Raw genomic sequence first — 25,532 nt, 5'->3', positions numbered from 1 at the left:
TCCACTTAATACTCGTACCTTTAAAAAAATTTTTTTTTTTTTATTTTTGAGACGGAGTCTCACTCTGTTGCCCAGGCTGGAGTGCAGTGGCGCTATCTCCACTCACCGCAACCTCCATCTCGCAGGTTCAAGCAATTCTCCTGCCTCAGCTTCCCGAGTAACTGGGATTACAGGCGCCCGCCACCACGCCCGGCCAATTTTTGTATTTTTAGTAGAGACGGGGTTTCACCATTTTGGCCAGGCTGGTCTCGAACTCCTGACCTCAGGTGATCCGCCTGCCTCGGCCTCCCAAAGTGCTGGGATTACAGGCATGAACCACCACCACGCCCGGCCAACACTCGTAGCTTTATCATCCCCTTTTACAGACAAGGACACCGATGCACAGAGTGGTTAAGTAACTTGCCCCAGATCACACAGCTCTAGGTGCCCCAGCCAGGCCCTGAATCCAGATCATGTCCATTGTACAGATAGGCCACTCTGTGCCTTGCTGGGCGCTGCGGGCTGTGGGCTGTTGTGTGTGCAATGGGGAGGCCAAGACCAGCCCAGCCCACCAGGCCGGACCCTCGAGTCAAATAAGAAACGTGCAAAGATCCAAACGAAGAGCGAATTCATGGAATGAAGCGCAGCTGCATATGCAGCCAGGGTTCCAGCCCCCACGGCCACGTGGAAAGACTGGCTGGCCCGGGTCTTACAGCGCTGAGGGTCGGTCTTCCAGCGCCTTAGGGGCCAGGCATCCCTCCAAGAAGGCGAGGAAGTAGGCGGAGCTTCTGCCGGCGGATTAATGACGGTACAGAGGCGGGGCCGAAGGGCGGGGACACGTGGAGGGGCGGGGCCATTGGGTAATGGGCGGGGATGCGAATGGAGGGGCAAAACCATCAGGTAAAAGGACCAATAGAGGCGCAGGAGCGAGTGGGCGGGGAAAATGTGGGGCGGGATCGGCGGGGGATAGGCCAATGGTGGGTAAGAGGCGGGGAAGAGGGCGTGGCGCACGGGGGCTGGGCTGGCGGGCGGCGGGCCAATGGAGGATCGGGGGCGGGGCCGGCGGGCGGACGGGCGGGGCGCGGAGGGGGCGGTGGCGGCGGCGGCGGCGAACAAAGAGGCGGCGGGCGCGGGCGGCCGAGCGGAGCCGAGCGCAGCCGAGCCGGGCCGAGCCGGGCCGAGCCGGGCCGGGCCGGGCCCAGGAGCGCGCGGATGATGCGGGCGGCCAGGCGGGGGTCGACGGGTCCCTGAAGCCCGCGCCCCGGGCCAGCAAGGGAGCCCCGCGCAGGCCGCGCGCATCGGGAGGCGGCCGGGCCCTGCCATGGCCGGGGTCAGCTACGCGGCGCCCTGGTGGGTGAGCCTCCTGCACCGGCTGCCCCACTTCGACCTGAGCTGGGAGGCCACTAGCAGCCAGTTCCGGCCCGAGGACGCCGACTACCAGCAGGTGACACGGGCCCCTCGGGGTCGCGGGGTCAGGGCCCCCAGGTCACGGCCCCCTCCTCTCCCAGGGTCACGGCCCCCATCCCCGAGGGCCTAAGGACCCCTCATTCCCCCATCCAGGGTCACGGCCACCTCCTCCTCGCAGGTACCGGCCTCCTTCCTTCTCGAGGTTCCCTTCTGAGTCCTAGGACCCCTTCCTCCAGGGTCATGGCCTCCTCCTTAAAGGTCTAAATACCCTCCGACCCCCATTGAGGGTCCACGGCCCCCCTCCCGATTCTGGCCTTCCCTTCTGGTGTCACTGAGGCCCCTGGGGTTTCATGGTGCTGCCTCTCCCCACTCCGTGAGCCCCCTTGGCCAGTGGAGGGCCTCTCCACCATCACTGTTGGCGGCCTGGTGCTGTGTCCCAGCAGAGACCCCTCCCCAGATGACCCCCAGGCTGAGATCAGAGCGGGTGCCTGAGCACATTGGGTGCAGGCAGGCAGAGACTCCTCGCCCACTCACCCCCGCCTGGGGAATCCCACTGCCAGGCTTCCAGTGGGTGAATGGCCTGGGCCGCCGCCAGCCCTCTGTGGCCGGTAATGACCCCCTGCTTGGCGGTCAGGCTGTGGGATGTACACAGGGTGCCGTGTGTGGCCGTGGGAGACCAGGCTGCCTGTAGCCCCCGGGGGAGGGAGGCCTGGCGGCCAGGAAGCACCGTGGGCCTCAGGCAGGGAGGCTGGAAGCGGCTGAGCCCAGGCAGACCTGGGGGGCGGCTGGGGGCCCTTTGCAGCACTCTCCCAGGGGAGCCCTTAGCCTGGCATCATGCCAGGCCCCAGCACCACCCCCATCGCCAAGCTACTGTCATTTGAGTGCGGGGCAGGGGACCAAGCTGTGGGCACTTCCTTCCTGCCTAGAGATCCGGATTCCAGAAGCCCCGTGACCAGGGTCCCTGGTCACCCGGAGTTTCTCTCTGGACGGATCACGGCAGAGCCCCATGGTGGGGTGGGGATGGCTTTGCTTATCAAAATGGCTTGGGAATCCGGTATTCCGCAGGCAGCCTAGCACCTGGACTCTTCAGAACTGCGTTGTCTGTGGCCTCCCGCATCCAGAGGAGGGAGGCGGAAGTGGAGGAGCAGGGCACCTGGGAGCCCACTGCTCCCAGCCTCGCACTCACTTGCACCCAGGCCCCCCAGCTGAGCCGATGACGTTTCCTAACAGATGAGGAAGGGGGCGAGGGATCGGCCCAGGCACGCCCAGACACAGCAGGGAGGAGGGAGGCGGAAGGATTGGTATAAAATCTCACGCCTGCGTTCTAGAAGCCCAGCCCTGGGGGACCGTTCAGTGTGGGGGCAATGCACATTCAGGAACTTCTGGAACTTCTTCCATGCTGATGGCTTTGTCACTTGTCCCTGGAGGACTCTGTTGAAGCTGCAGGGAGGGTGTGCTTCACTTTGGAAAGTTCTCTGCCCTGAGGGTTTGGCCCATTTGTCAGTTCTGAAGCTCCGGGGCAGCCCTGGGGCGTGGGGGGCGGCTGTTTCCTGCTGCCCCTTGGGCTGCCACCTGCCCGAGCTGCCAGCCACAGTTGGACTTCCTTCCAGCCCTCCAGGGTGCCTGCATTCCCACATTCGAGACAGGCAGTGAGAGGGAGTGAGGGGCGATGATGTCTGCAGCCCACAAGAGCCTCCGGGCAGTAGCCAGGCCCCTCCGCTCAGCCTGACCTGCCTGGCCTCCAGCAGGGTGCCGTGGCCCTGGGAGGCCCTGGCTTCTGCCGCCTTTCCTCCCCTGCGCTGCGCTCTGCTCTGCTGTGGGAGGGCTCTGACTCACTCTCTCTCCTGCCTCATCTCCACGGAGCAGAATTAGCCACTGAATAATTCACGATGTGGAAACCGGCCTGCCTCCATCCCCCGCCGCCTCCACTCCCGGCTCTTGGCGAGGGGCTGTGGCGTGAGCTGGTCCTGGCGTGCGTCCTGCCCCTGCCCTTCCAATACTGGTGCTTTTGGGCAACTGCTTGGTGTCCCTGAGCCTTCATTGCCTCATCCTGAATCTGGGCTGGCCGTGCCTCCTGTGTAGGGTCACCCCTGGGAGGCAAGGGTCGGGAGCCCCCTTCCTGGGAGAATGGGCAGTGGGTGGGCCTGGGCTGTGGCCGGCGCCCCTTCCTGCCTCCCCTGGTGAGGACTTGCTGGCTGTAGCGGGGGGTGGACCCCTCACCCATCCTGACTGAGGGCTCCCTCTTAGCTGTCTCTGTGTTGCCCCAACCTGGGCTGTGCCCTGCTGGGGAGTGGGCATCTGCCCCATGGTTATGGGGGCGGGGGGATGGAGGGGAGGTGGGGCCTGGTGTTGGGAGTTGGGGGCGTGGCACGGGGGACTGGCCTTTGTCCTTTGCTATTTCTGGCCCCTGTGGTCTGCTGTTGGGAACCCTGGTGAAACCCTCGGAGGGACCAGGGCCAGGTCCTGTTTCAAGGCCCCGCGTGGGACTGCCTGTCACTAGTCACTTTTCCCACAGCCCTGGGAGGTGGGGAGAATTGTCCATTGTGCAGATTACCAAACCGAGGCTCCGAATCACATAGTGAGTAAGTGGTGGGGCCACAGCCCTGCTGTAGGTCCCTTGTCCGGCCCCCCGAGGAGCCCCGGTCAGCCTGGAGTCGCAGGCTCCCCGGATTCCCCCACGGCTGCCTTGCCACTCGGGGTGTGACCATGGGATTAGGAGCTGATGGGGGCTGAGGGATCTGTGGGAGGGCAGGGGGTGGAGGGGCATCTGGGGTCAGCTCTGTGCAGCTCCCCAGCCAGTGACTGTCGAGAGGGGCACCCGAGCTGCCTGGGCATCTGAGTGAATGGGGGGCTGTTGTTCACAGGGGGGATTTGAAGGCCCACAGGAGGCCTGAGACTCCCCGGTGGCCCCGCAGCTGAGCTGGCAGGGCTGGGCCTGAGGCCTCTGACGTGGCCCGGGGCCAGTCAGTGCTGCATAGTGAGTCCTGAATGTCAAGTGGGTCTGGCTGTCCTGGCCCCGGGCAGGGCAGGGGCCCTTGAGGGCAGCAGAGCCTTCTCTTCAGCTAGAGCGTCGCAGGCCTGCACCCTCGCTCTGTTGCTTCTTCCTGCGTGACCTTGGGTGGTCCAGCCGCTGTCCTGGGCTTTATTCGGGGGAGGCCTGCCTGCTCAGCTCCCACCAGCCCTTTGTGACCCCGTGTCCTTAGGCAGGGATCAAGTTCATGCCCGCTGACCTCAGCCTCTCTCTCGGGCTCACTGTCTCCTCCAGCTCAGGGCAGGCCAGATGCAGGAGAACAGCTGTGGACTGTGGTGGGTTCCGAACCCAGGCGGTGGGAGCCCAGTGGTCAGGGAAGGCTTCCTGCAGGAGGTGGTGTTAACTGGCCTGCCACGGAGGTTGCAAGCCTGGCTGCCGACAATCAGAGGGTTAGGATTTGCCTGCTCCTTTCTGACTCCTCCATGGGCTGTGCCGGCCCTGGCAGGTGATGGTTTCACTGGGACACCTGCCTTCCAGGGCAGATAGTAGGCCCTGCCTCAGTTTGCCTAGTATGGGGGGCCTGTTTTCCACTAGAGCCTGGAATGCCCAGATGTTTCTGTCGAGACCTTAATGATAAGACTGAGGTCACCATACAGAGACCTTGGGGAAGAGCTTCCGGGCTGGGGGAACGGCAGGTGCAAAGGCCCTGAGGCAGAGAGAAGCTTGAGCCTCGGGGAGAGGCCTCAGCCCCATGTGCCGGAGGGTCACTCTGGTCTAACTGCACATGGGGAATGTGCTGCCTCAGGAACTGGTGAGCCCTCTGTGCCAGGCGCTGTGCCAGCCCAGGCTGGATGGCCACTCAGAGGGGATCTGAGCTCTGGGAGTAGGGCCAGTGTTCTCCTAGCAGAGTTGGGAGCCCGGCTCCTAAGAGCACAGCACCTCTGTCTGTGCCGCCATGAGGCGAAGTCAGCCTCGTGCCCAGTTGCAGCCTGGGGGGCAGTTCCCCGGGGCAGGGCTGGCGTGTTATCATCCTCCCCACTCATCAGAAGGAAATGAGCTCTGGTTAAAACGGCAGTGTTGGTCGCCTGTCGCCTGTCTTGTCGTTTACGAAAGCAGTACACGTTCATGGAATATTTGGGGAAAAGGGAAGAGCGTGAGACAGAAGCGTCCCTCCAGCTGGGTTCAGTCCAAGCGCATAGAGCTGTAGGGTGGGTGTCCCTGAGAACTGGAATCCTATTGCTTTTGACATGTCCCATACTTTGGACTGTGTTCCAGATGCTTGTCCAGCATCCCACCATGCCAGGCAGGATTCTGTAGCTACAGGTGACAGAAGCGGGCCAGACACGGAGGCCCCCAGGGAGCTGGGCGGAAGCTTCAGGAGCAATCCCTGAGTGGACAGGAGCTGATGAACTAGGCTGGGGGGAGTGCAGCGAATGGGACTCTGCATTAGGGGGTGGAGGCGGGCAGGAAGCCCCTGATGGCTGGTCCCGGTCCACTCAGGATTTCCATCTTGGCCGGTGTCTGCATTCCTGGGGAGACTCTGATTGGCGAGCTTGCCTTTTGGCCAGGGGGTGTGAAGCTGTGGGCCCTGGACCTGCTGGGGGGTGGGTGTCAGGCCACCCTTGGCCCGGCCGCTGCCCGCATCAAGGGTTCCTGTATTTGAGCTCCCAGTTGTTGTGGTTCTGAGGGTGCTCTGGCCACCTCTGTCCCCAGGAGAGTCTGGGGTTCTGAAGCCCTTTCCTTGGAGTGCAGTCTGGACCCTCTAGAAGTCCCCGAGGTCTTCACGGCTTTTCGTAGTTGTGGATGTTGGGGTGGTAATTCTTGCTCAGGGTGCTGGCTCCCCCATCTCACCGGTTCCAGCATCACCAGGGGCCACTCCAGTCTGTGTGTGCAGGACCCCCGCCTGCCCCCAACTCGCCTGCCCCCAACTCGCCTGGCCCCTGGGCAGGGCTCTGCCGGCCAGCCCCGTCTAAGGGATTTGCAGTGTCAGCTGCTCTGACCCCCGGCCAGGGGCTCTTGGTCAGGCTCTGGGGGAGCGGGGAGCCCTGCAGCTTGGTTCCCCAGGCCACAGCGGCTCTCCCCGGATGCTTGTGCTGCTAGTTTCTAAAGCACTTTTCTTGGAGAGCCACCCAGTGGCTCTGGGAGGTGGACACTGTGTCCCCGACATAAGCAGAAACGGGGGCCGGCCAGCATGGGGGGCCGGAAGATGGCGCGGGCTCCAGCTGCCACCCAGCTCCGTCCCTCCCAGTGGACACGGCGTCAGCGCAGTTCGTGAGCCCAGGGGTGCAGGTTTAGGGGGCTCAGGGGCATCTACACTTCCCCCACCTGCCCCACCGTCAGTTCTGCTCGGCTAAAGAAGAGGAACCAAGTCTGCAGCCAGGGGCCTGGGGTTAAGGACATGGGAAGTGCCTGACGTGCACAGTCCCGAGGGGGCAGAACGGCTAGGGGCACTGTGGCTGGCACCCTCCTCAGAGGCCGAAGGCACTGGGACTCTGTGGGTGGCCCGGCTTCCTCCCACACCCTCGGCCAACATGGGCCTGGCCCAGCCACAGTGGGTCCCCAGGCGGCTGGTGCAGAGGGCTGCAGACAAGCGGGGAGAGCAGGGGATTTTCCGGGTGTCACGCTGAGAGATGTGTCGGAGCACGGGGACCAAAATAGACACGCTTGCTGCAGCTCTTTGGTGTCTGTTCCCTGCACGAGGGGGAGGGCGGGCGTGGGCAGTGGGAGAACTGGGGTCCCCCGGCTACAGGGTGCAGGGAAGGGGCCCGGCCTGTGGGGAGACGGGCAGGAGCAGCTCTGAGCCTCAGCCCCAGGGCTGCGTCTCTGGCCTCCTTCCAGGCCATTCCTGGAGGGTGAGGGCCAGCCTGAGGGAGCCCCGGGGGGCGTGGGGCAGTGGGTGTGGGGCCATGTGCAGCCTGGCGGCCTGGACCTCGGACCTCAGGAGTTGGGGACAGGGACACAAAGTTGGCCCCGACCCCGGCTCCCACGTGGCCGCTGCTGGCTGCGCGTCCTCCAGGCACGGCCAGGAGCTCACCGTCATGGAATGCGTGAAACCCAAGCCCAGCCTGGTGGAAAATCTGTTTTTAATTTTGGGCCAGTGTCGCTGGGAGCCTGGGCCGAGTGTGCTATGGGTGGGGGCTGGGGCCACGTGTCCAGCTTGGCCGCGTGGGGGGCTGAGGCCTAGCCAAAGGCTGTGACCCTGGACCCCCGACTTGTGCGAGGGGACCCACGAGGCAAAGGTGGGGGACCCACTTCCCAGTGGGGGGCCCCTGACACGGGGGCGGTGGTAGTGGCTCGCACACGCCGAGCCCACCCTGTCCTCCCCAAACAAGTGCTTGGCCCTAGGGATCCTGCCCCTTTCCTGCCCCTGGCCCAGGACACCTGGGGGGTTCTCACAGTGCTGCGGGCCAGAACCCCTCGGTCTGCATTGGGGTGTGGGACCCCAGCCAGCCTCTCAGACACCCCCAAACCTTGTTGCTTCCTCTGGAGGAGAGGCCTTGGGAGTTCCAGGGCTGGAGTTCGGCATACGTGGAGGCAGGTGGGGGTCACTCCCCTCCCACTCCCACCTCTCACCTGCCACGTCCTCCCGGAGCCCCGTGCTGCTGCCACACGCACAGGCTCAGGCCGGGGCCTCGCTGGTCCCTGCTGCCAGCAGATCTTCGGCGTGCAGAAGACGTTTGCCGCCTGGACCCTGTGCCAGGCCTTGGCTGACACTGTCCCCGGGCCAAGAGTGCCCTCCCCCACCTGTTGCGGTGCCCACGATGCTCCCCACAGCGGGAGTTTCAGTGACCGCCTCGTTCCTCTTCCTGCCTCCCACAGCCTCCGAGCTCACAGGGCTGGCACTGTGGGCACAGGGGAGCCCCCGACCTAGTGGGGCCGAGCTGTCTGTCCAAGCCTGGGCCCCAGCACCCAGCACAGGCTGCTGCTAAGGCGCCCTGGAAGCCGATGCTCCCAATTAGCCTGGAGCCCAGCCAGGACCACGGCACCAGTGTGGGGACTCCGTCCCCGTCCAGGAAGCCGGGGGTGACTCTGTCCCCACTGCAGTCAGGCTGTGTGGCTGTTACCATATTGTCTGTCTGTCACATGCCGGCGCCTCTGGCGGGGTTCTGGCCCCTCAGTGGACTTCGTGCTTGGCCTCTGTGGAGCTTGTCCCTTTCCCTCCTCCAAGCTGTGTCACTTCCACACGGAGCTGGCACGAGGGGCGGGGCAGGGCTGAGCAGGGCTGGAACCCACCTTCTGCCCACCCCTTCTCTGGCCACCGGGGGCTGCTTCTCCTGTCACCCCTGCTCACCGTGCCCCGCGGCTGTACCCCGGGGCTCGCTGGTCCCTCCCATTGCCACGGGCAGCCATCATCCTCAGCTGTGGTCACGCTGCCTGGCCTGCCGGGCTCACCCGCCCCCGCTGTGTGACTGTGGACTCTGGAACTCCCTGTGCCTAGCAGCGTGGCTCCAGGATGCGGGCCCTATGTCTTTGCTTCCCTCCCTGCTCAGGGCGGACCCGCAGCAGTGTCCAGCCAAGGAGCAAGCAGCTGTGGCTGGAATGGCAGGGTGGCAGGATTGTGGCCACTGCCTGTGGCTGGGGTTGGAGGCTGCATCGGGCCAAACTTCTCATCAGAGTCCCTGTGAGCACCTCCCAGTGGGCCAGGGCCTCCTCAGCCCAGCCACGCACCACAGTAGCCCACAGGTTGGTGGGACAGAGCGGCGTGTGGGTCTGTGGCGCTGGGTAGCGGGGTGGGCAGCTGCTCCCAGGGGTGTGCATGTAGAGCAGCCGCCTGTGTGTGGGGGGGGGGACGCGTGTTCCACAGGCCGGCCCTGACTTACTGTGCACCCTCCCTTGAGTGGCATGCTTCCTCACATGCTGCCAGGCCCAGGTCCTGCCACCAGGTGCTCCGGGAGCCACCAGGATGCCCAGCAGCAGCCACCTGTGCAGATGGCAGGCAGTGTGCCCTGCCCTGCCATCATGCATGGCCCTCCCGCCTCGGCAGCCTGGTGTGGTGTGGCCTGTGCTGGCGCTGAGCCTGGCATTGCGTTGGGGGGTGCCTGTGTCTGTGTGGCTGATGGGAGTCACGTCCAGACAGGGCCTGGAGGCAGAGTGGGCATGGCCAGGAGGCCGCGGCAGGCGTGGGGCACAGGCCTCGCAGCTGCTCGTGCACATCATCTCCCCAAGTCTCCTGCCCCGTGGCCGTCCTAAGACCTTGTGGCTCGCTGGACCCTCCCTTCTCCAAGCAGGGCTGGGTTGGGGCCACCCACCTGTGCAGGCAGCCAGGTCAGGTTGGGGGTCTCGCCTTACAAGTGCGGAGCCGAGGTTCACACAGAGCAAAGGCTGCAGCACCGGGTTTGGGCCTGGGTCTCTAGTATCCTGGGGACATCCTGGAGGAGATGGCCTGTGTCTGGGGACAGTGGGGGTTCCCTGAAGGGGAAGGCTCCAGGCCCAGGGACAGCATATGCCTGGGTGTAGAGGCCACAGAGCCCTGCCCCGAGCCACACCACAGCTCTGCCTGCTGCTCGCCAGCCACTGCCCCAGGCATCCCTGCCAGTCCAGGGAGGTCTTGCTCTGGCCCGGGGTATATTGGGATCCTATCGGTAGCAACCTGATCTAGGACAGAGTGAGGCTTCAGGCCCCGGCTCTCTGGCTGGCTGGGTGTTTCCAGAGTTGGTGGGGTTTTGGGGGCTGCAGGGCAGTGGGGGGAGTCTGGGCTCACGGTGGGAGGGGGCATCCCCCGTGGATGCCGTCCGTGGCTGTGGGGCTGCAGGGGCTTGGAGAAGGAGGGGGTGGCCCAGGGAGGAGACCAGGAGCCCTAGGGTGGGGGCAGGGGGACTGAGGCTGCAGGAGGGGGTCGCCCCCAGCCCCCTTGGCGTGTGAGTGGCAGTTGAGTCCTCCCCATGTGCTCCGCGGAACCCAGCGTGCAGTTTTCGCCTCGCCTGACCGAGCCCTTACATCACTTCCACCACAGACGGAAAATTCCATTTGGTCAGAGCCCAGCTGCTGATCAGACAGTTCCCATTCTTTCTCTGAATGGGCCAGGGAGGGGCGGAGGGGCCGCCAGCCTGGTGGAGAGAGGTGGCTGGGCCACCGTAGGAATGCCGCTGGCCTGGTGCCCCGCAGGAGACCGTCTGCTGGGAATCTGGCTTCGGGAAGTGGGTGCAGAGGTCAGGCTGGCCACGGCACGCTCCCCGCAGACAGCTGGGCTCAGACCTGGCGCGTTGGGTGCCGGGGCTCCGACGTGGGATAAAGCAGCTGCCCGGTTTCCTGAGCACCCTGACACCCGGGCTCTGCACAGCAGACAAGGACAGGCTCTGTGTGCTCGCAGTGGTGGGCTGGGACCCGGGCAGCCCAAGTGGGCTCCCTTTGAGGGAGGTGCCATCTCCTTCCTCAGTTGGGGGAAGCCAAGTGAGGCTGTCCTGGTGGGGGCCCCAAAGCCTGGCCTCTGGCCCCCAGGGGCTGAGGAGTGAGGCTCCGTTTGCAGCTGGCCCCATCCAGGCAAGAACAAGAGAAAGCTGCCTCAGCCAATCGTGGTGCTCACACCTGTAATCCAGCACTTTGGGAGGCTGAGGCAGGTGGATTGCTTGAGCCCAGAAGTTCAAGACCAGCCTGGGCAACATAGCCATACCCTGTCTTTACAAAAAATTTTTTAAAAAATTAGGGCAGAGGCCAAGCACAGTGACTCACGCCTGTAATCCCAGCACTTTGGGGGACCGAGATGGCAGATCACCTGAGGTCAGGAGTTCAAGACCAGGCTGGCCAACGTGGTGAACTCCCTGTTTCTACTAAAAATACAAAAATTAGCCAGGTGTGTTGGTGCATGCCTGTAGTCCCAGCTACTCAGGAGGATAAGGTAGGAGAATTGCTTGAACCCAAGAGGTGGAGGTTGCAGTGAGCCGAGATCATGCCACTGCACTCCAGCCTCGGTGATAGAGACTCTGTCTCAAAAAAAAAAAAAAAAAAAAAGAAAGAAAGAAAGAAAGAAAAAGAAAAAGAAAATTAGCCAGTCGTGGTGATATGTGCCTGTGGTCCGAGCTACTTGAGAGGCTGAGGCAGGAGGATCACTTAAGCCCAGGAGATTGAGGCTGCAGTGAGCAGTGATCGTGCCACTGCACTCCAGCCTGGGCCACAGAGCAAGACCCTGTCTCTAAAATAATTTTTTTTCTTTTTTTTTTTTTTTTTTAATAGTAGACTTGGGCTGGGTGCGGTGGCACACGTCTGCAATCCCAGCACTTTGGGAAGCTAAGGCGGGCGGATCACCTGAGGTCAGGAGTTTGAGACCAGCCTGGCCAACATGGTGAAACCCCGTCTCTACTAAAAATACAAAATTAGCCGGGCATTGGTGGTGGGCGCCTGTAATCCCAGCTACTCGGGAGGCTGAGGCAGGAGAATGGCTTGAACCCAGGAGGCGGAGGTTTCAGTGAACCGAGATCACACCACTGCACTCCAGCTTGGGCAACATGAGTGAAATTACATCTCAAAAAAAAAAAAAAAAAAAGGCTGGGCGTGGCGGCTCACACCTGTAATCCCAGCACTTTAGGAGGCCAAGGCGGGCAGATCATGAGGTCAGCAGATCGAGACCATCCTGGCTAACACAGTGAAACCCCGTCTCTATTAAAAATACAAAAAATTAGCCGGGCGTGGTGGCTGGCGCCTGTAGTCCCAGCTACTCAGGAGGCTGAGGCAGGAGAATGGCGTGAACCCGGGAGGCGGAGCTTGCAGTGAGCTGAGATCGCGCCACTGCACTCCAGCCTGGGCGACAGAGCGAGACTCTGTCTCAAAAAAAAAAAATCGTAGACTCCCCGGTACTCCAGCTCCTGTGCTGCCTTTTCTGTTTTTCTCAGCGTCTCTCACCATCCAGCAGGCTTCACAGTTCACTTATGATGATGCTGAGTGCCTGTGCTGCCTCACCACCCTGCGGGTGGCCCCAAGGGCGAGGGTGCCTGGTGCTTAGCAGCCTCTCCCCACCAGGCATGGGTGTCCCCTGCCCACTGCCCCTGGGCATCAGCCCTCCGCACCAGGGCAGTGCCATCTGAGGGACCGGCTTGCCTCGCCCAGATCCTGTTTGGCCAGGGCTTATCTCGCTCTGCCTCCGTTTTCTCATCTGGCAAGTGGGAGTGGGTGGCTCTGGCGCCGCCGAGGAAGTGATCTGGACCTGGAAGCCCTTTGATGCATGCTGATGCCCCGAGCTCTGGGTGGACATGCCAGGCCGGTGGCTGCAGAGGTCACAGCAGGATACCTGTTTAGGCTCTGCGTAATACATGTCTGGGATTGACCTGCTCTTCCAGTCTCCAGCTCCTCACCCCAGGAGGAGTTTCCCTGCGAGGCTGTGAGTCCCGGATGTGGGGTACAGTACAGACAGGCCCTCCTAGAGTCATGTCCCACGTGACTCTCGGGGGAGCGAGGGTGACTCCAGCCAGGGACTGGGGAGGCCTCTGCAAGTGGAGAGCAGAGGGAGGGCTCGCTGGAGGAGTATGACCAGCCCAGGGCCAAGATGCGGCTGGTTGACATGGCCCCCAGGCCATGGGAGCCCAGGGGAGGCCCTGTGGATGGAAGTGTAGATGTGGGCATGGGTCCTGTGGAGCTCTGGTCCTGGGGGGCATGGTCAGCTGCCCCTACAGGTCTGTTCTGCCCTTGGCCTCTGAGCTATAAGGAGGCTACTGGCAGGGCCTGCAGTCACAGCCGGTGGGGTCAGCACCTCCACTCCATTCCCAGCCCCACATAGGCAAGGGCAGACCCAGGGAGCCCCAGAGTGTGGCTTTTCCAAGCTCCCTAACGTTTATAGACAACCCACTGAGTGCAGAGCATGGGCACCATCCTGGGACTGTTAATATGAGGCCCCACCAAGTGACTGGACTGTCTCCGCCTCCCTGTGTGATCTTGGGTAAGCCCTACTGGGCCCTGAGGACCCCTCTGTGACATGAGCTCCCTGGGACCATGAGACCGCCCAGAGCTGATTCAGTTTCAGTGGCTCTGGTGCCAGCCCCAGGGCCTGCCCCAGGAGGGTGGGGGTGCAGGGCCCAGCAGTCCTCCTGCCATTGCAGGGGCGGTAGGCACTTGTGCATGGCTGAAGGAGTGGGAGGGTACCCACCCCTGATGCTCTGCAGTGCCCAGATTGCTGGCTGCTGGGCAGCTGTAGACACACCGACGTGGCTTTGGACCATGGCGGCTCATTTCTGGGTGTGCCGGGCTGGTCAGCACCTCCCTGGCTGGGTGGAGGTGGAAAGGCCGCCTTCGGGTGTGGGCGTCGGCTGGCTTCCTAGAGGGCAGGACACGCCATCCTCCCACTGCCTGGCAACCGTCTCCTGGGAGATCCAGCAGCAATCCCAGTGCCCACTGTGGCTAAGCCTCTCATCCCAAGGGGGGCCAGGCAGGGGACGATCTGCCCTAGCAGCTGCCAAGGCTGGGGCCCCAGAGGGCCACACTGCTGAAGCATTGAGATGCGGTGAGGGAGGCGTTTCTCTGCAGTAGTGCCAATGAGGGCAGTGCAGGTATGCCTGGTGGCCACCCCACACACTGAGGGCCCCAGCTGCTGACACCCCCCCATGGGCACCCCCAAGTTAGCCCCTGACCCCATGATGAGGTGCAGCCCTGTGTCAGCTCCCCATCCCTCCCCCTGGCACAGGAAGTGTGTGGAGGTTCTGGAGGGCTGAGCCGGGGTCAGGGCTATGCTGAATCCAGGGACCTGGGGTTGCAGGGCCTGTGTGCTTTCTCTGTAGCTTCTCTGAAGCCCAGTTTCCCTGTGGATGAAATGGGGTGAGAGCACTCGGCCAGGCAGATCAAGTGCAGTGCCAGGAGAAGGGACAGCTCTGGGGCCACGTTACCCTCCCTCCCCGCAGTGGGTGCTCAGGAAATGTCACTGTTGCATCAAATTAGCCACTTCCTGTGGGGGTCGCCTGGCCTCGGGACAGGGGAGCTCTGGTGTCTGTTCTGTGGTCTGGCTTTTGTGTTCAGAGATCTGGGGAGAGCCACACCAGAAGGCCGTGCTTGGAGCCAGACAGGGCTGTGTGTCCGATGGGGCACCCGTATGCAGCCTGTAGCAGTGTGGGGCCAGCCCCACCATCTTATCCAGAGTGGGGGCACTTCATGGACAGTGCCCATCCCTGAGTGCGGCTTCTCGGTGCACAGACCCCAGACAGGATCAGACTCCTGATGGGGCCTCTTCCATGTTCACCCCTCAGAAACACTTTCATGGTCAGCAAGAGGGGGTTCAGTCCCCCACAGGCTCCCCATTTTCCTACCAGCCCTACCAGACCTGAAAACCTCAGGACTACAGCTGGGGTGGGGGATCCCGCCAGGACTCAGGTAGGAGAGTTCTGGGCCTGAGATGGGGATGGGCCCTGGGGTCCTGGGGCTGTCTCCGGCTGGGGGTGAGGACAGTAGCTGATGCCGGCAGCCCCCTCCCTAGGGCTTCGCTTCTTCGTGGGGGCAGCAGCACTTTTTTTTTTTTTTTTTTTTTTAGACAGTGTCTTGCTCTTGTCACCCAGGCTGGAGTGCAGTGGTGCAATCTCGGCTCACTGCAACCTCCGCCACCCGGGTTCAAGCAATCCTCCTGCCTCAGCCTCCTGAGTAGCTGGGATTACAGGCACCCGTCACCACGTCCAGCTAATTTTTGTACTTTTAGTAGAGACGGGTTTCACCATGTTGGCCAGGCTGGTCTCAAACTCCTGACCTCAGGTGATCTGCCCGCCTCGGCCTCCCAAAGTGCTGGGATTACAGGCGTGAGCCACCTCGCCCAGCTCAGCAGCACTTCTTTCTACAGAAGATAAACCAGGCTTGGAGAGGTGGAAGGACCTCCCTAGTGGGGCTGTGGCTGCAAGGATGCTGGCTCACCAGCCTGCTGGGTCCTCGTTTGTCACCCACATTCTCTGGCTACCTCCATCCAGCGCCTCTCCTTGGGGCCTGGTGGGGCAGACGTCCTGAGCACCTGCCCTGGACTCTGGGGACCCGGTGGGGAGGGGACACGTGCCCTTGCTGGAGCCACGGAGGCCTGGAGTCGATTCACCTGGCCCCTCCTACTGGCTATGGAGTCTTGATGCTGTGCAGCCTTGAGGATGGCGAGAACGGGGTACCAGGTGTGGGGTCCAGGCGTGGGTGACCCCAGGTGCATCACTGAGGTGGTGAGAGCCTCCATACCTCACCTACAAGTCGGGGATGGGGCCCACCCACCTCTCAGGGCTGGGGGCAGAATTAAATGGGAGTCTGCGCCAGGTCCCCTGCTGGGGCGGGGCGTGGGGCTCTGGGCTGGGGGTCCACCCCTCCAGCGCCGCTTCCTGCCTGCCCTCAGGCGCTGCTGCTGCTGGGGGCCGCCGCCCTGGCCTGCCTCGCCCTGGACCTCCTCTTCCTGCTCTTCTACTCCTTCTGGCTGTGCTGCCGGCGGCGCAAGAGCGAGGAGCACCTGGACGCCGACTGCTGCTGCACGGCCTGGTGTGTCATCATCGCCACGCTGGTGTGCAGGTGAGCGCGGTGGGGCGGGGCCGGAGGGCGGGGCCAGAGAGGGCGGCCCGAGGGGGCGGGGATGGAGTGTCATGGGTGGGCGGGGCTACATCTCCAGGCCCCGCCCTCATGCCCCCGCCCTCTCCAGCGCCGGCATCGCAGTGGGATTCTACGGCAACGGGGAGACCAGTGATGGCATCCATAGGGCCACCTACTCGCTCCGCCACGCCAACCGCACGGTGGCCGGGGTCCAGGACCGCGTGAGTGGCCGCAGCGTTGGGGCCAGGAGCACTCTTGCTGCTCCGGAGCCCCACGTCTGCGCGAGGACGGGCGGGGCAGCCGGGACTGGGGCTGTGCAGGAGGGACCCAGCCTCTGGGGCGAGGGGGGCGCGCTCCCAGCCTCACGCCCGCGGGTCCGGCGCAGGTGTGGGACACGGCGGTGGGGCTGAACCACACGGCGGAGCCCAGCCTGCAGACCCTGGAGCGGCAGCTGGCCGGGCGGCCCGAGCCCCTGCGAGCCGTACAGAGGCTGCAGGGCTTGCTGGAGACGCTGCTGGGCTACACGGCCGCCATCCCCTTTTGGAGGAACACGGCGGTGTCGCTGGAGGTGCTGGCGGAGCAGGTGGATCTCTACGACTGGTACAGGTGAGGCCAGACCCTCTTCCCTGCCCGCCCCACCTGGGCAAGCATCACCCTCCTTGGGCCAGTTTTGCTCTCAGCACCTAGTACTTGAGGCCTGATGGGCCGGGGGTGGCCCAGGGCCACTGGAGGAGGTCACAGGCAGTGGCTGGGGTTCCCCTAATGGGAGCCTTTCTCAAGAACTGACACCAGTCCCCATGACCCAGACACTCTGAATGACCTCCAGGGTGCCAGGCTGCTGGCCTCAGCTCCCCCTCAAGGGCCCCTGGCACCCCACTCCCTGGCCCCGCATCCCTGTGCCTTGGCCCACTCCCAGGTTTGCCTGCAGGTGGCTGGGCTACCTGGGCCTGCTGCTGCTGGACGTCATCATCTGCCTCCTGGTGCTGGTTGGCCTCATCCGCAGCTCCAAGGGCATCCTGGTGGGGTGAGTCTGGGGGTGTCGGCCCCCTGTGGGCCCGAAGCGGAGGGGCAGGGCAAGGCACCATGGTACCCCTTCCCCCACCTCATCTGCAGATCCTAGCCACAAGCTCTGCGGTGGGGGCTGAGCGGGACCCCCCTGCACTGGGCCTGCTCTGAGATGCCCCTTCCGTGCCTGTGGCCGGTGCCCCTGTGGCCAGCATCCCAGCACACTTGCCCCCAGCCCTTGATTTCCTGCAAGAGTCTGCACGTGGGGCACTTGTAGCCCAGGACCTGAAGCAACCTGCTCAGGTCTCCGAGTGCCTGGGGCCACCCAGAGACCAGGCTGGGGCTCCTTCCTCCACCCCTTCCATCCTTGGCCCTGGGGCAGCCTGGGTTCCAGCCCCAGCTCTGGCTCACTAGGAGGGTGACCTTGGGCAGGTGGCTTATTGGTGCTGGGCCTTGGTCTCCTCATTTGGAAGGGAGAGAGAGCGGCAGCTCCTCTGTGGGAGGTGAGGTGTTGTCACTGCCCTTCACTGCACAGCTGCACGGCCATGGCTGGTGCCTCCCTGGGCCAGGCCTGGGAGAGATGGGAGAACACACAGCCTCCCCCTACGTGGCACTCACAGGCCACAGAGGAGCAGAATGAGGGAAACGTGGCATGGGCCAGAGGTGATAGCACCCCGGAGAGGAAAAGCTGGGGTGGTGTGCAGGCCTGCAGTAGGGTGGTTGGGGGGGTGCAGCTTCACGCCGTGCCCAAGGAGACCTGAGCGAGGAGGGATTGAGCAGGAACCCGAGGGAGTAAGAGACGTCTGGACAGACAGGAAGGATGACAGTGTGTAGTGGGGTGTGGCGCCCGCAGTGGGGTATGCAGGCCTGCAGTGGGGTGTGGGGCCTGCAGTGGGGTATGGGGCCTGCAGTGGGGTGTGGGGCCTGCAGTGGGGTATGGGGCCTGCACTGGGGTATGTTTTGGGGGCCTGAACTGGGATATGGGGGACTCGTGGTGGGGGCACCTGCAGTGGGGTATGCACAGATGAGGGAGAGGCCAGTGCCATAGCAAGAGCTCTATGTCCCCAGTTGCTGAGCGAGGGTTCTGCACAGGAGGGCTTGATCTAGCTGAGATTATCAGGCCCCTTGGGCTGCTACGTGGGCAGTGGGTTACAGGGACCCACGTGAAAGTGGACACTGTCGCCTGTTCAGGAGAGGGACCTGGAGAGGGACCTGGGGGACAGGAGGGGCAGGGCCCCGAGAGCCACCTGGCCCTCCAGTCCTGCTTCCAGCTCAGATCTCTGAGCCCCACCCCACCCAGGAGAGGGATCCATCTGGGCCCTGGGCTGTGGGCAGCTCTGGCTGAGGCCAGGCCGTAGGAAGAGCCCCAGCCCATGTGTGGGCTGACCCCTGACGTGCACTGGGACCTGCCTTCTGGCCTGCAGCCCGGCAGGTGGCACAGCCCCCACCCTGGCCTGGGGGCTTGCTGACTGGCTGTCTCTGCCCCAGGGTCTGCCTGCTGGGAGTCCTGGCCCTGGTCATCAGCTGGGGTGCGCTGGGCTTGGAGCTGGCTGTGTCCGTGGTGAGTGGCAGAGGGGGTGAGGTCCCCGGCTGCTGGACCTGGGCACTGGGGGAGGGACGAGGGGAAGCCACACTCCTCTCCCCTCCCATCTTCCCCGGGCACTGGGTCCCAAGAGCGGTGGGGACCCACCATGGACACAGTCCGCCTGTAACCCCAGATTCACAGTCCACCCTCCTGAGTTAAAAGCAGACTCCAGGGGCTGGGTTCTACCCCTGAGAGCTTCCCTTTAGGCCCAGCTTGGTCACCCCCTCTTGCTTGCCCATGCCCACCTCAGGGCTCCAGCGACTTCTGTGTGGACCCTGATACCTACGTGACCAAAATGGTGGAGGAGTACTCGGTGCTGAGTGGGGGTGAGTCTGTGTCCACAACCATGTCTGAGCGGGTTCCCCAGGGTTGGGCTGAGCCAAAAGAGTGAGGTGGCTGAGGCCGAGACACCCCTGCCCTGTGGGCCCATGGTCTCAGGGAGACAGGTCCCAGGCCGAGACGCTAGTGAGCAAACAGGACCACCTTTCCCAAGTGGGAGGCTCTGCAAAGAATGACAGGAACTGTGTGGGGTGGCGGTTGCCCACAGGGCGGGGGGAGCGGCAGATGACCCAGGGCTGCTTCGAGTAGGTGCCCAGGGGAGGTCAAACGGGTGGCATTAAAGTACAGCCAGAGGGCTGGGCACAGTGGCTCACACCTGTAATCCTAGCACTTTGGGAGGCCGAGGCGGGTGGATCACCTGAGGTCGGGAGTTCAAGAGCAGTCTGGCCAACATAGCAAAACCCTGTCTCTACTAAAAATACACAAATGAGCTGGGTGTGGTGGTGGGTGCCTGTAATCCCAGCTACTCCGGAGACTGAGGCATGAGAATTGCTTGAACCCAGGAGGTGGAGGTTGCAGTGAGCCGAGATCGCACCACTGCACTCCAGCCTGGGCAACAAGAGTGAAACTCCATCTCAAAAAAAAAAAAAAAAAAAAGTAAAGCCAGGACGCTGCATCTCTTCTAAGGGCCCCGAGGCAGGAGGCAGACCCGAGGGGAGAACGGAAGGTGGGAGGCCAGTGGGGCTGAGTCACTGTGGCAAGCTTCGCTTTATTCCAGGGGAGGCCATTGGAGGGAGGGAGGCAGGGCAGAGATTTGACCCATGATTGAAGGTCCCTTTCAAAGCTTCCTCAGGCCTCAGGGGTTACAAGAGTGGGTGAGGAGGATGCCTCAAGCAGGAGACAGCAGGGGCTTGAATAAATGGAGCAAAAGGTGGACAGGGATGGGCTTTGAGGGCGGAGCTGGCAGGACTTCCCAGTCAGTTGGATGTAGGGAGCGAGAGGGACAGAGCAGGAGTTGGCATCCCTGGTCTCAGCAGCTCTGTGCTGTGGGACCATGAGCTGTACTGCGGGTAGGGGAGCAGGTCTGGAGGTGGGGGGCAGGGAGCTGGGGCATCGGGAGTTTCGGCCCCCTTGGGAGGTTTGCGATGTGTGTTGGACGTCACAGAGGCAGGTGGACGTGGGAATCTGGAGATCGGGGTGCCGTCAGTGTGTTAAGCTTCTCAGGCCCCCATTGTGGAATTATTGTGTGTTCCCAAATAGAAAATAGAAGGCCTGTCCCTGTGGGGGTGGGGGTTACTGAATGACCTTGAAAGTGACCGTCCTGCCACCCTTTGTCCCTGGAGGCTACAGGATTGGCTTGTGGGCTGGTTTTTTACCTGCCTTTGTTGAAGGAACCATTTCCACCAAAGCCTGAAGAGCCTCCCGGAGGAAAAGTCATCTGCCGCCCACTCACTTTGTCCTCGGGGGCGAGGGTGGAGGGGTGGGCCCGCTCTGCTGGGGACGGGGAGGGCTGGTGACCGCTCAGTGCTACCCACCACTGTCCTTGGCCCCGGTGCTATCATCCTGGTCCCTCCAGGTCCCTACTGCCGGCAGCCTTTGGGGGTCTCATCAAGTATGAGCATTGCCCCCTACACGTGTACATGCACACATGTAAGTGTGAGCTCCAGCCTGCGGGCCAGACAGCCCCTCCCAGAAGGCAGCAAGGCCATCCACGCTGGCTTCACTGCACAGGTGGCCGCAGTGATACCTGGTGCTCTCCTATGTTAATAAATACTTTCATCATTTTTTCAACTTTAAAAAAATTTTTTTTAAATGTTCTTTTATAATTGGAAGAACTGAACTTGTAAAGAGTTCAGAAGGTGGAACCCAGGCAAGGGGCAGTGTGTGGGGACCCTGGCTTGATGGGAGCCCAGACCCCACTGCCACACGCACAGACATATGCATGTGTGTAAATGCATGCAGACACACATGCAAAGACACATGCACACACAGACATGCACATATAAACACACAGACACATGCACACAGGTATATATGCACACATAAACGTGCACACACGTGCATGTGTAAGTAAACGTGCAGACACGTGCACATGTGTAAACAAGTGCACGCAGACACCCATGCACACATGTAAACATGCACGCAGACGTGCCCTGAAGACCTGTGTGCAGACACAGGCACACGTGCACGCAGTCTCACAGGGACAGCCGTTGCGGCTCAGCCTGCCCTGACGTCTCTCCGCAGACATCCTGCAGTACTACCTGGCCTGCTCACCCCGCGCCGCCAACCCCTTCCAGCAGGTGAGAGCCTGGGAGGCCAGGACTGGGCTTCAGGAGAGTCTGAAGCACATTGCTGTGTGTGGAGGGGCCCAGCAGGCCTGGCGCCTGGCTCCTCAGCCTGCAGGACTGGGGAACTTGGGGAGGGAGCTGGACAAAGGCTGTGTGGATGTCACCAATGGCCCCTGGAGTTACCACACCGGTGACCTGGTGACCTGGCTCAGAGCCTTTCGGGGGGACCTGCTCAATGCACCTGCATTGCTGGGACTGCTTTTGCTCCTTGGGTTGGCTTTGGTGGGGGAAGGAGGAGCCCCAGGGATGCCTCTGTAGGGTAACTGTGTTCAGGCGTCCTGGTGGGGGAATTTGAAGAGGTCGGCCGCACCAGCTGGTCAAGCCCTGTACGCACTGCCTGTCATTTCACCGGTAGCACGTGACCCTTTGAATCCTGAGGGCCGTGTGACTGTGCTTTGCTTGCTGGTGTGGGTGCGTGGTTGGCTGTTGCCACCTCAGGGCTCTGTGGTCTCTGGTTGTGTCCCGAGGGAAGCAAGGGCAGGGAGTGCCCTGTTGGCCTGCAGGGCGGAGCCTTGATGGCCTCCCAGGCTGGACGCCTTGCTGGTGGCCCCACATTGGAGGGTCCTGGGGAGGGAGAGGCGGGCGGACCCAGTGGCACCCATGGACTTGGTCTCCTCTCTGGAGCAGAAGCTGTCGGGCAGCCACAAGGCGCTGGTGGAGATGCAAGATGTCGTGGCTGAGCTTCTGAGGACCGTCCCCTGGGAGCAGCCGGCCACTAAGGTGAGGGGCTGTGGAGTAGGCACTGGGGCAGGCAGGGGTCGTCTTTTCTCAGCATGAAAGGAATTTGTGGTGCAAACACAGCTCAGGGCAGATTTGGAGATGGCACCATGCTGGCTGAGTGGGGACCTGGTGTTGGCTTGGGAGGTGTTCCTCTTTCCTCCTCCAGCCCTTTCTGCGTTAGGCCTCTTTTTTCTTCCCCTTCCTCTCTCCTTCATTCCTTTCCCTTGGGAATTTTTGGTAGGTTTTAAAAATCATTTCTTTTGAGATGGGGTCTTGCTATGTTGCCCAGGTGGGTCTCAGGTCTGGGATGACAGACGTGAGCCACCACACCCAACTTTTAAAAAATAACTTTATTCTTTATTTAAAAAGTAATACGAGCTCTTTATATTTAAAAAAAATTGAAGAAAATGGAAAGAGATGAGGGAAGAGAGTAACAGAATCAGATCCATTCTCTGGGTGAGTGCCCTGGGGGCATTGTGGAAATTTGAGAGGATTCTTGTTTTTCCCTGTAGTGTTCTGGGCCCAGGCATTTCTGCATTACAATATGTTAAAAAAAATAAAATAAAATAAGGGCCCAGCGTGGTGGCTCACGCCTGTAATCCCAGCACTTTGGGAGGCTGAGGTGGGTGAATCACTTGAGCCCAGGAATTCAATACCAGCCTGGCCAACATGGTGAAACCCCATCTCTACTAAAAATACATAAATTAGCTGGGCGTAGTGGTACGCGCCTGTAATCCCAGCTACTCCGGAGGCTGAGGCAGGAGAATCACTTGAACCTGGGAGGCGGAGATTGCAGTGAGCGGAGATCATGCCACTGCACTCCAGCCTGGGCGACAGAGCAAGACTCTGTCTCAAAGAATAAAATAATAATAAAAAATAAATATGTCGCTATACTCCTAATAAAACCAAAATCTCTTTGGAGGTGTTTGGTCCACCCATGGGGATCCCTGCCCCTGTGCACACCGCCCCAGCACTGTGGGTGTCTGTGGGCACAAGTGTGGGTCTCAGACTCCATTTGGGAGCAGCTGGCCCTTCTCCAAGGAGCTCTTCACAAAGATAAAAGCAAACAAATGTGTATATACACACAGGGCTGGGCACGGCACTCATGCCTGTCATCTCAGCACTTTGAGGGACTGAGGCAAGGGGATCACTTGAGCCCACGAGTTCAAGACCATCCTGGGCAACATAGCAAGACCCCATTCTACAAAAAAACACAAAAACTAGGCGTGGTGAAGCACACCTGTAATTCCAGCTACACGGGAGGCTGAGGCAGGAGGATTGCTTGAGCCTGGGAGTTCAAAGCTTCAGTGAGCTGTGATGGCACCAGTTCACCCCAGCCTGGGCAACAGAGCAAGACCCTGTTTGTCTCTCTCTCTCTCTCTCTGTATGTATCTGTATATATATATAACATATATACACACACATATAAATAAAAATTAAGTAAAAAATACACACACACACACATTGCTTTGATTTAAAGTTACTTTTTAGAATTTCTGTTACAGCTAGAGCTCCCTCTTGGTGTTTTTGCACTTGAATGGGTAGGGAGGTGGATTCGTTTCCTGGGACCTCCATAGCACGGCAGCCCAGACGTGGCAGCCTCCGCAGCAAACGTTTATCATCTCACAGCTCTGGGCAGGGCTGGCTTCTTCCACGGCCTCCCTTTTGCTTGTAGACGGTGTCTTCTCCCAGTGTCTTCGCAGGGCCATCCCTCTGTGGGTGTCTGTGTCCTGATCTCCTCTTCTTTTTTATTTTTATTTATTTATTTTTTTGAGACAGAGTCTCACTCTGTCGCCCAGGCTAGAGTGCAGTGGCACAATCTCGGCTCACCGCAACCTCTGCCTCCTGGGTTCCAGCGATTCTCCTGCTGAGTAGCTGCGATTACAGGTGCCTGCACCACACCCAGCTAATTTTCCTCTTCTTATAAGGACACCCGTCACATGGGGCTAGGACCCACCCATGTGACCTTGGTTTACCTTCAACACCTCTTTAAATGCTGTGTCTCCAAATGCAGCCCCTTTCTGAGGTCCTGGGGGTTAGGACTGCAACACAGGAATTCTGGAGGCACCATTCAGCCCATAACAGTAGGCTCTATTATCCCGAAATCCTTTTTTTTTTTTTTTTTTTTTGAGACAGGGTTTTACTCTCTTGCCCAGGCTGGAGTGCAGTGGTGTGATCTCAACTCACAGCAACCTCCCCCTCCCGGGTTAAGCGATTCTCCTGCCTCAGCCTCCTGAGTAGCTGGGATTACAGGCGTGCGCCACCACGCCCAGCTAATTTTTGTATTTTTAGTAGAGACAGGGTTTCACCATGTTGCCCAGGCTGGTCTCCAACTCTTGGCCTCAAGTGATCCACCCGCCTTGGCCTCCCAAAGCGCTGGGATTACAGGTGTGAGCCACCGCTCCCGGCCCCAAAATCCATTTCAGGTTGCTGTCAGCCTGGCAGTGTTTCTGTGCAGCCGTTTCTCCAGGCATGAGACAGAGCTGGTGGTGTCCATGCACAGGTGCACACACATGCACACACGTGAGCACCGGTGAGCACATGGACACATTACAGGACTGCGCTCACTCTGCATGGAGAGTTTTGTCAGTCAACATGAGACTTTTGCCTTGTCTTTAACTGTTCCTTGAAATAATACTTTTAAAAGCAGAGCAGGTCCGTGTCAGTAGACACGTGGGGGTTCGCTGTTTCTCCCATTACAATAAAGGTAGGTCTGTCTTCACGCAGTGGCAACCACACTGGGCAGGCGCTTCCGGGTCCTCATGTCCTTGGTGGACCCCATGGGTCTGGGGAGGGGCCTGGGGTCGCCGTTTCTCAAGGCCCAGAGTCCTTGTCCTCAGGACCTGCACTGAGACCCCAGGGTGGGGGGTATCTCAGTCTCAGATTATGGGGTGGAGGGAGACCTGGGGGCTTCCAAGATGGAGCGAGGCTGGCTCAAGGTCCCCCGTCCAAATGAAGTGCTGACCATCTGTGGTGCGTGCCCCCCAGGACCCCCTCCTCCGCGTCCAGGAGGTGCTGAATGGCACGGAGGTGAACCTGCAGCACCTCACCGCCCTGGTGGACTGCCGCAGCCTGCATCTGGTGAGAGGCAGGGCCTGGGACAGGGCCATGGCAGCTTGTAGGGTGGGAACAGGGGAGCAGCTGCTCAGGAGGACGGGGACCCTCAGCAGACAGTGGGTCCTCAGCCCTGCCTCTGGGGGGCGGTCCAGGCCGCCATGGCTGGGCTGAAGGCCTCACGCTGCCCCCTCCACCCTCCCTGTCTCTGGATCCTGTCATCTCGTCCCGCGGCCTCAGGACTACGTGCAAGCACTGACCGGCTTCTGCTATGATGGCGTGGAGGGCCTCATCTACCTGGCCCTCTTCTCCTTCGTCACAGCCCTCATGTTCAGCTCCATCGTCTGCAGCGTCCCGCACACCTGGCAGCAGAAGAGGTGAGGGGCCCCGGGGGTCGCGGGAGCTTGCCCCAGGCCACGTGGCATGCAAGACGCTTCAGGGGCATGCCTTTATGGACACCCGTGTGCCAGTCCCAGAGGTGAGGGACAGACACTTCCTCACCTCGTGACCCTCCCTAGGCCTCTCTAGCGTCTCTGAGGCTGCTGGTTCCCAGGTGAGCATCCTCATTTCACAGGAGGAAAACAGCCTGGAGGAGCTCCCGGCCTGGGTTGCAGGAGTCCGGAGCAGGCAGCGGGGAGGACTGGGGTCTCTTGCCTCCCCAGACTGGCTCTGTGCCCTATGCCCTGAGAACTGGCCTCAGACTGTCTACTCTGTACCGCCTCCCAGG

At 61.4% G+C, this 25,532-nt stretch overlaps 1 protein-coding gene across 2 annotated transcripts in view; it reads left to right on the top strand.

Annotated features, from left to right (window-relative positions):
• Positions 1–1,091: 1,091 nt before the first annotated feature.
• Positions 1,092–25,532, top strand: part of TTYH3 (tweety family member 3) — a 33,636-nt gene continuing 9,195 nt past the window's right edge. The window contains exons 1-11 of one of the 2 annotated variants that reach the window (XM_054545694.2): positions 1,092–1,423; positions 15,627–15,796; positions 15,924–16,035; positions 16,200–16,420; positions 16,743–16,838; positions 18,308–18,380; positions 18,655–18,730; positions 20,928–20,983; positions 21,659–21,751; positions 24,740–24,832; positions 25,046–25,182. In XM_054545694.2, the coding sequence (XP_054401669.1) occupies positions 1,301–1,423; positions 15,627–15,796; positions 15,924–16,035; positions 16,200–16,420; positions 16,743–16,838; positions 18,308–18,380; positions 18,655–18,730; positions 20,928–20,983; positions 21,659–21,751; positions 24,740–24,832; positions 25,046–25,182 (1,250 nt within the window). In that variant the 5' untranslated portion in view covers positions 1,092–1,300. The remainder of the gene's footprint in view (positions 1,424–15,626; positions 15,797–15,923; positions 16,036–16,199; positions 16,421–16,742; positions 16,839–18,307; positions 18,381–18,654; positions 18,731–20,927; positions 20,984–21,658; positions 21,752–24,739; positions 24,833–25,045; positions 25,183–25,532) is intronic. The other variant, XM_024241271.3, reaches the window with a different exon arrangement.

This window comes from Pongo abelii, chromosome 6 (genome assembly GCF_028885655.2).
Source record: "Pongo abelii isolate AG06213 chromosome 6, NHGRI_mPonAbe1-v2.0_pri, whole genome shotgun sequence".
NCBI classification, from domain to species: domain Eukaryota; kingdom Metazoa; phylum Chordata; class Mammalia; order Primates; family Hominidae; genus Pongo; species Pongo abelii.
This window is presented reverse-complemented; position numbering and strand designations above follow the sequence as displayed.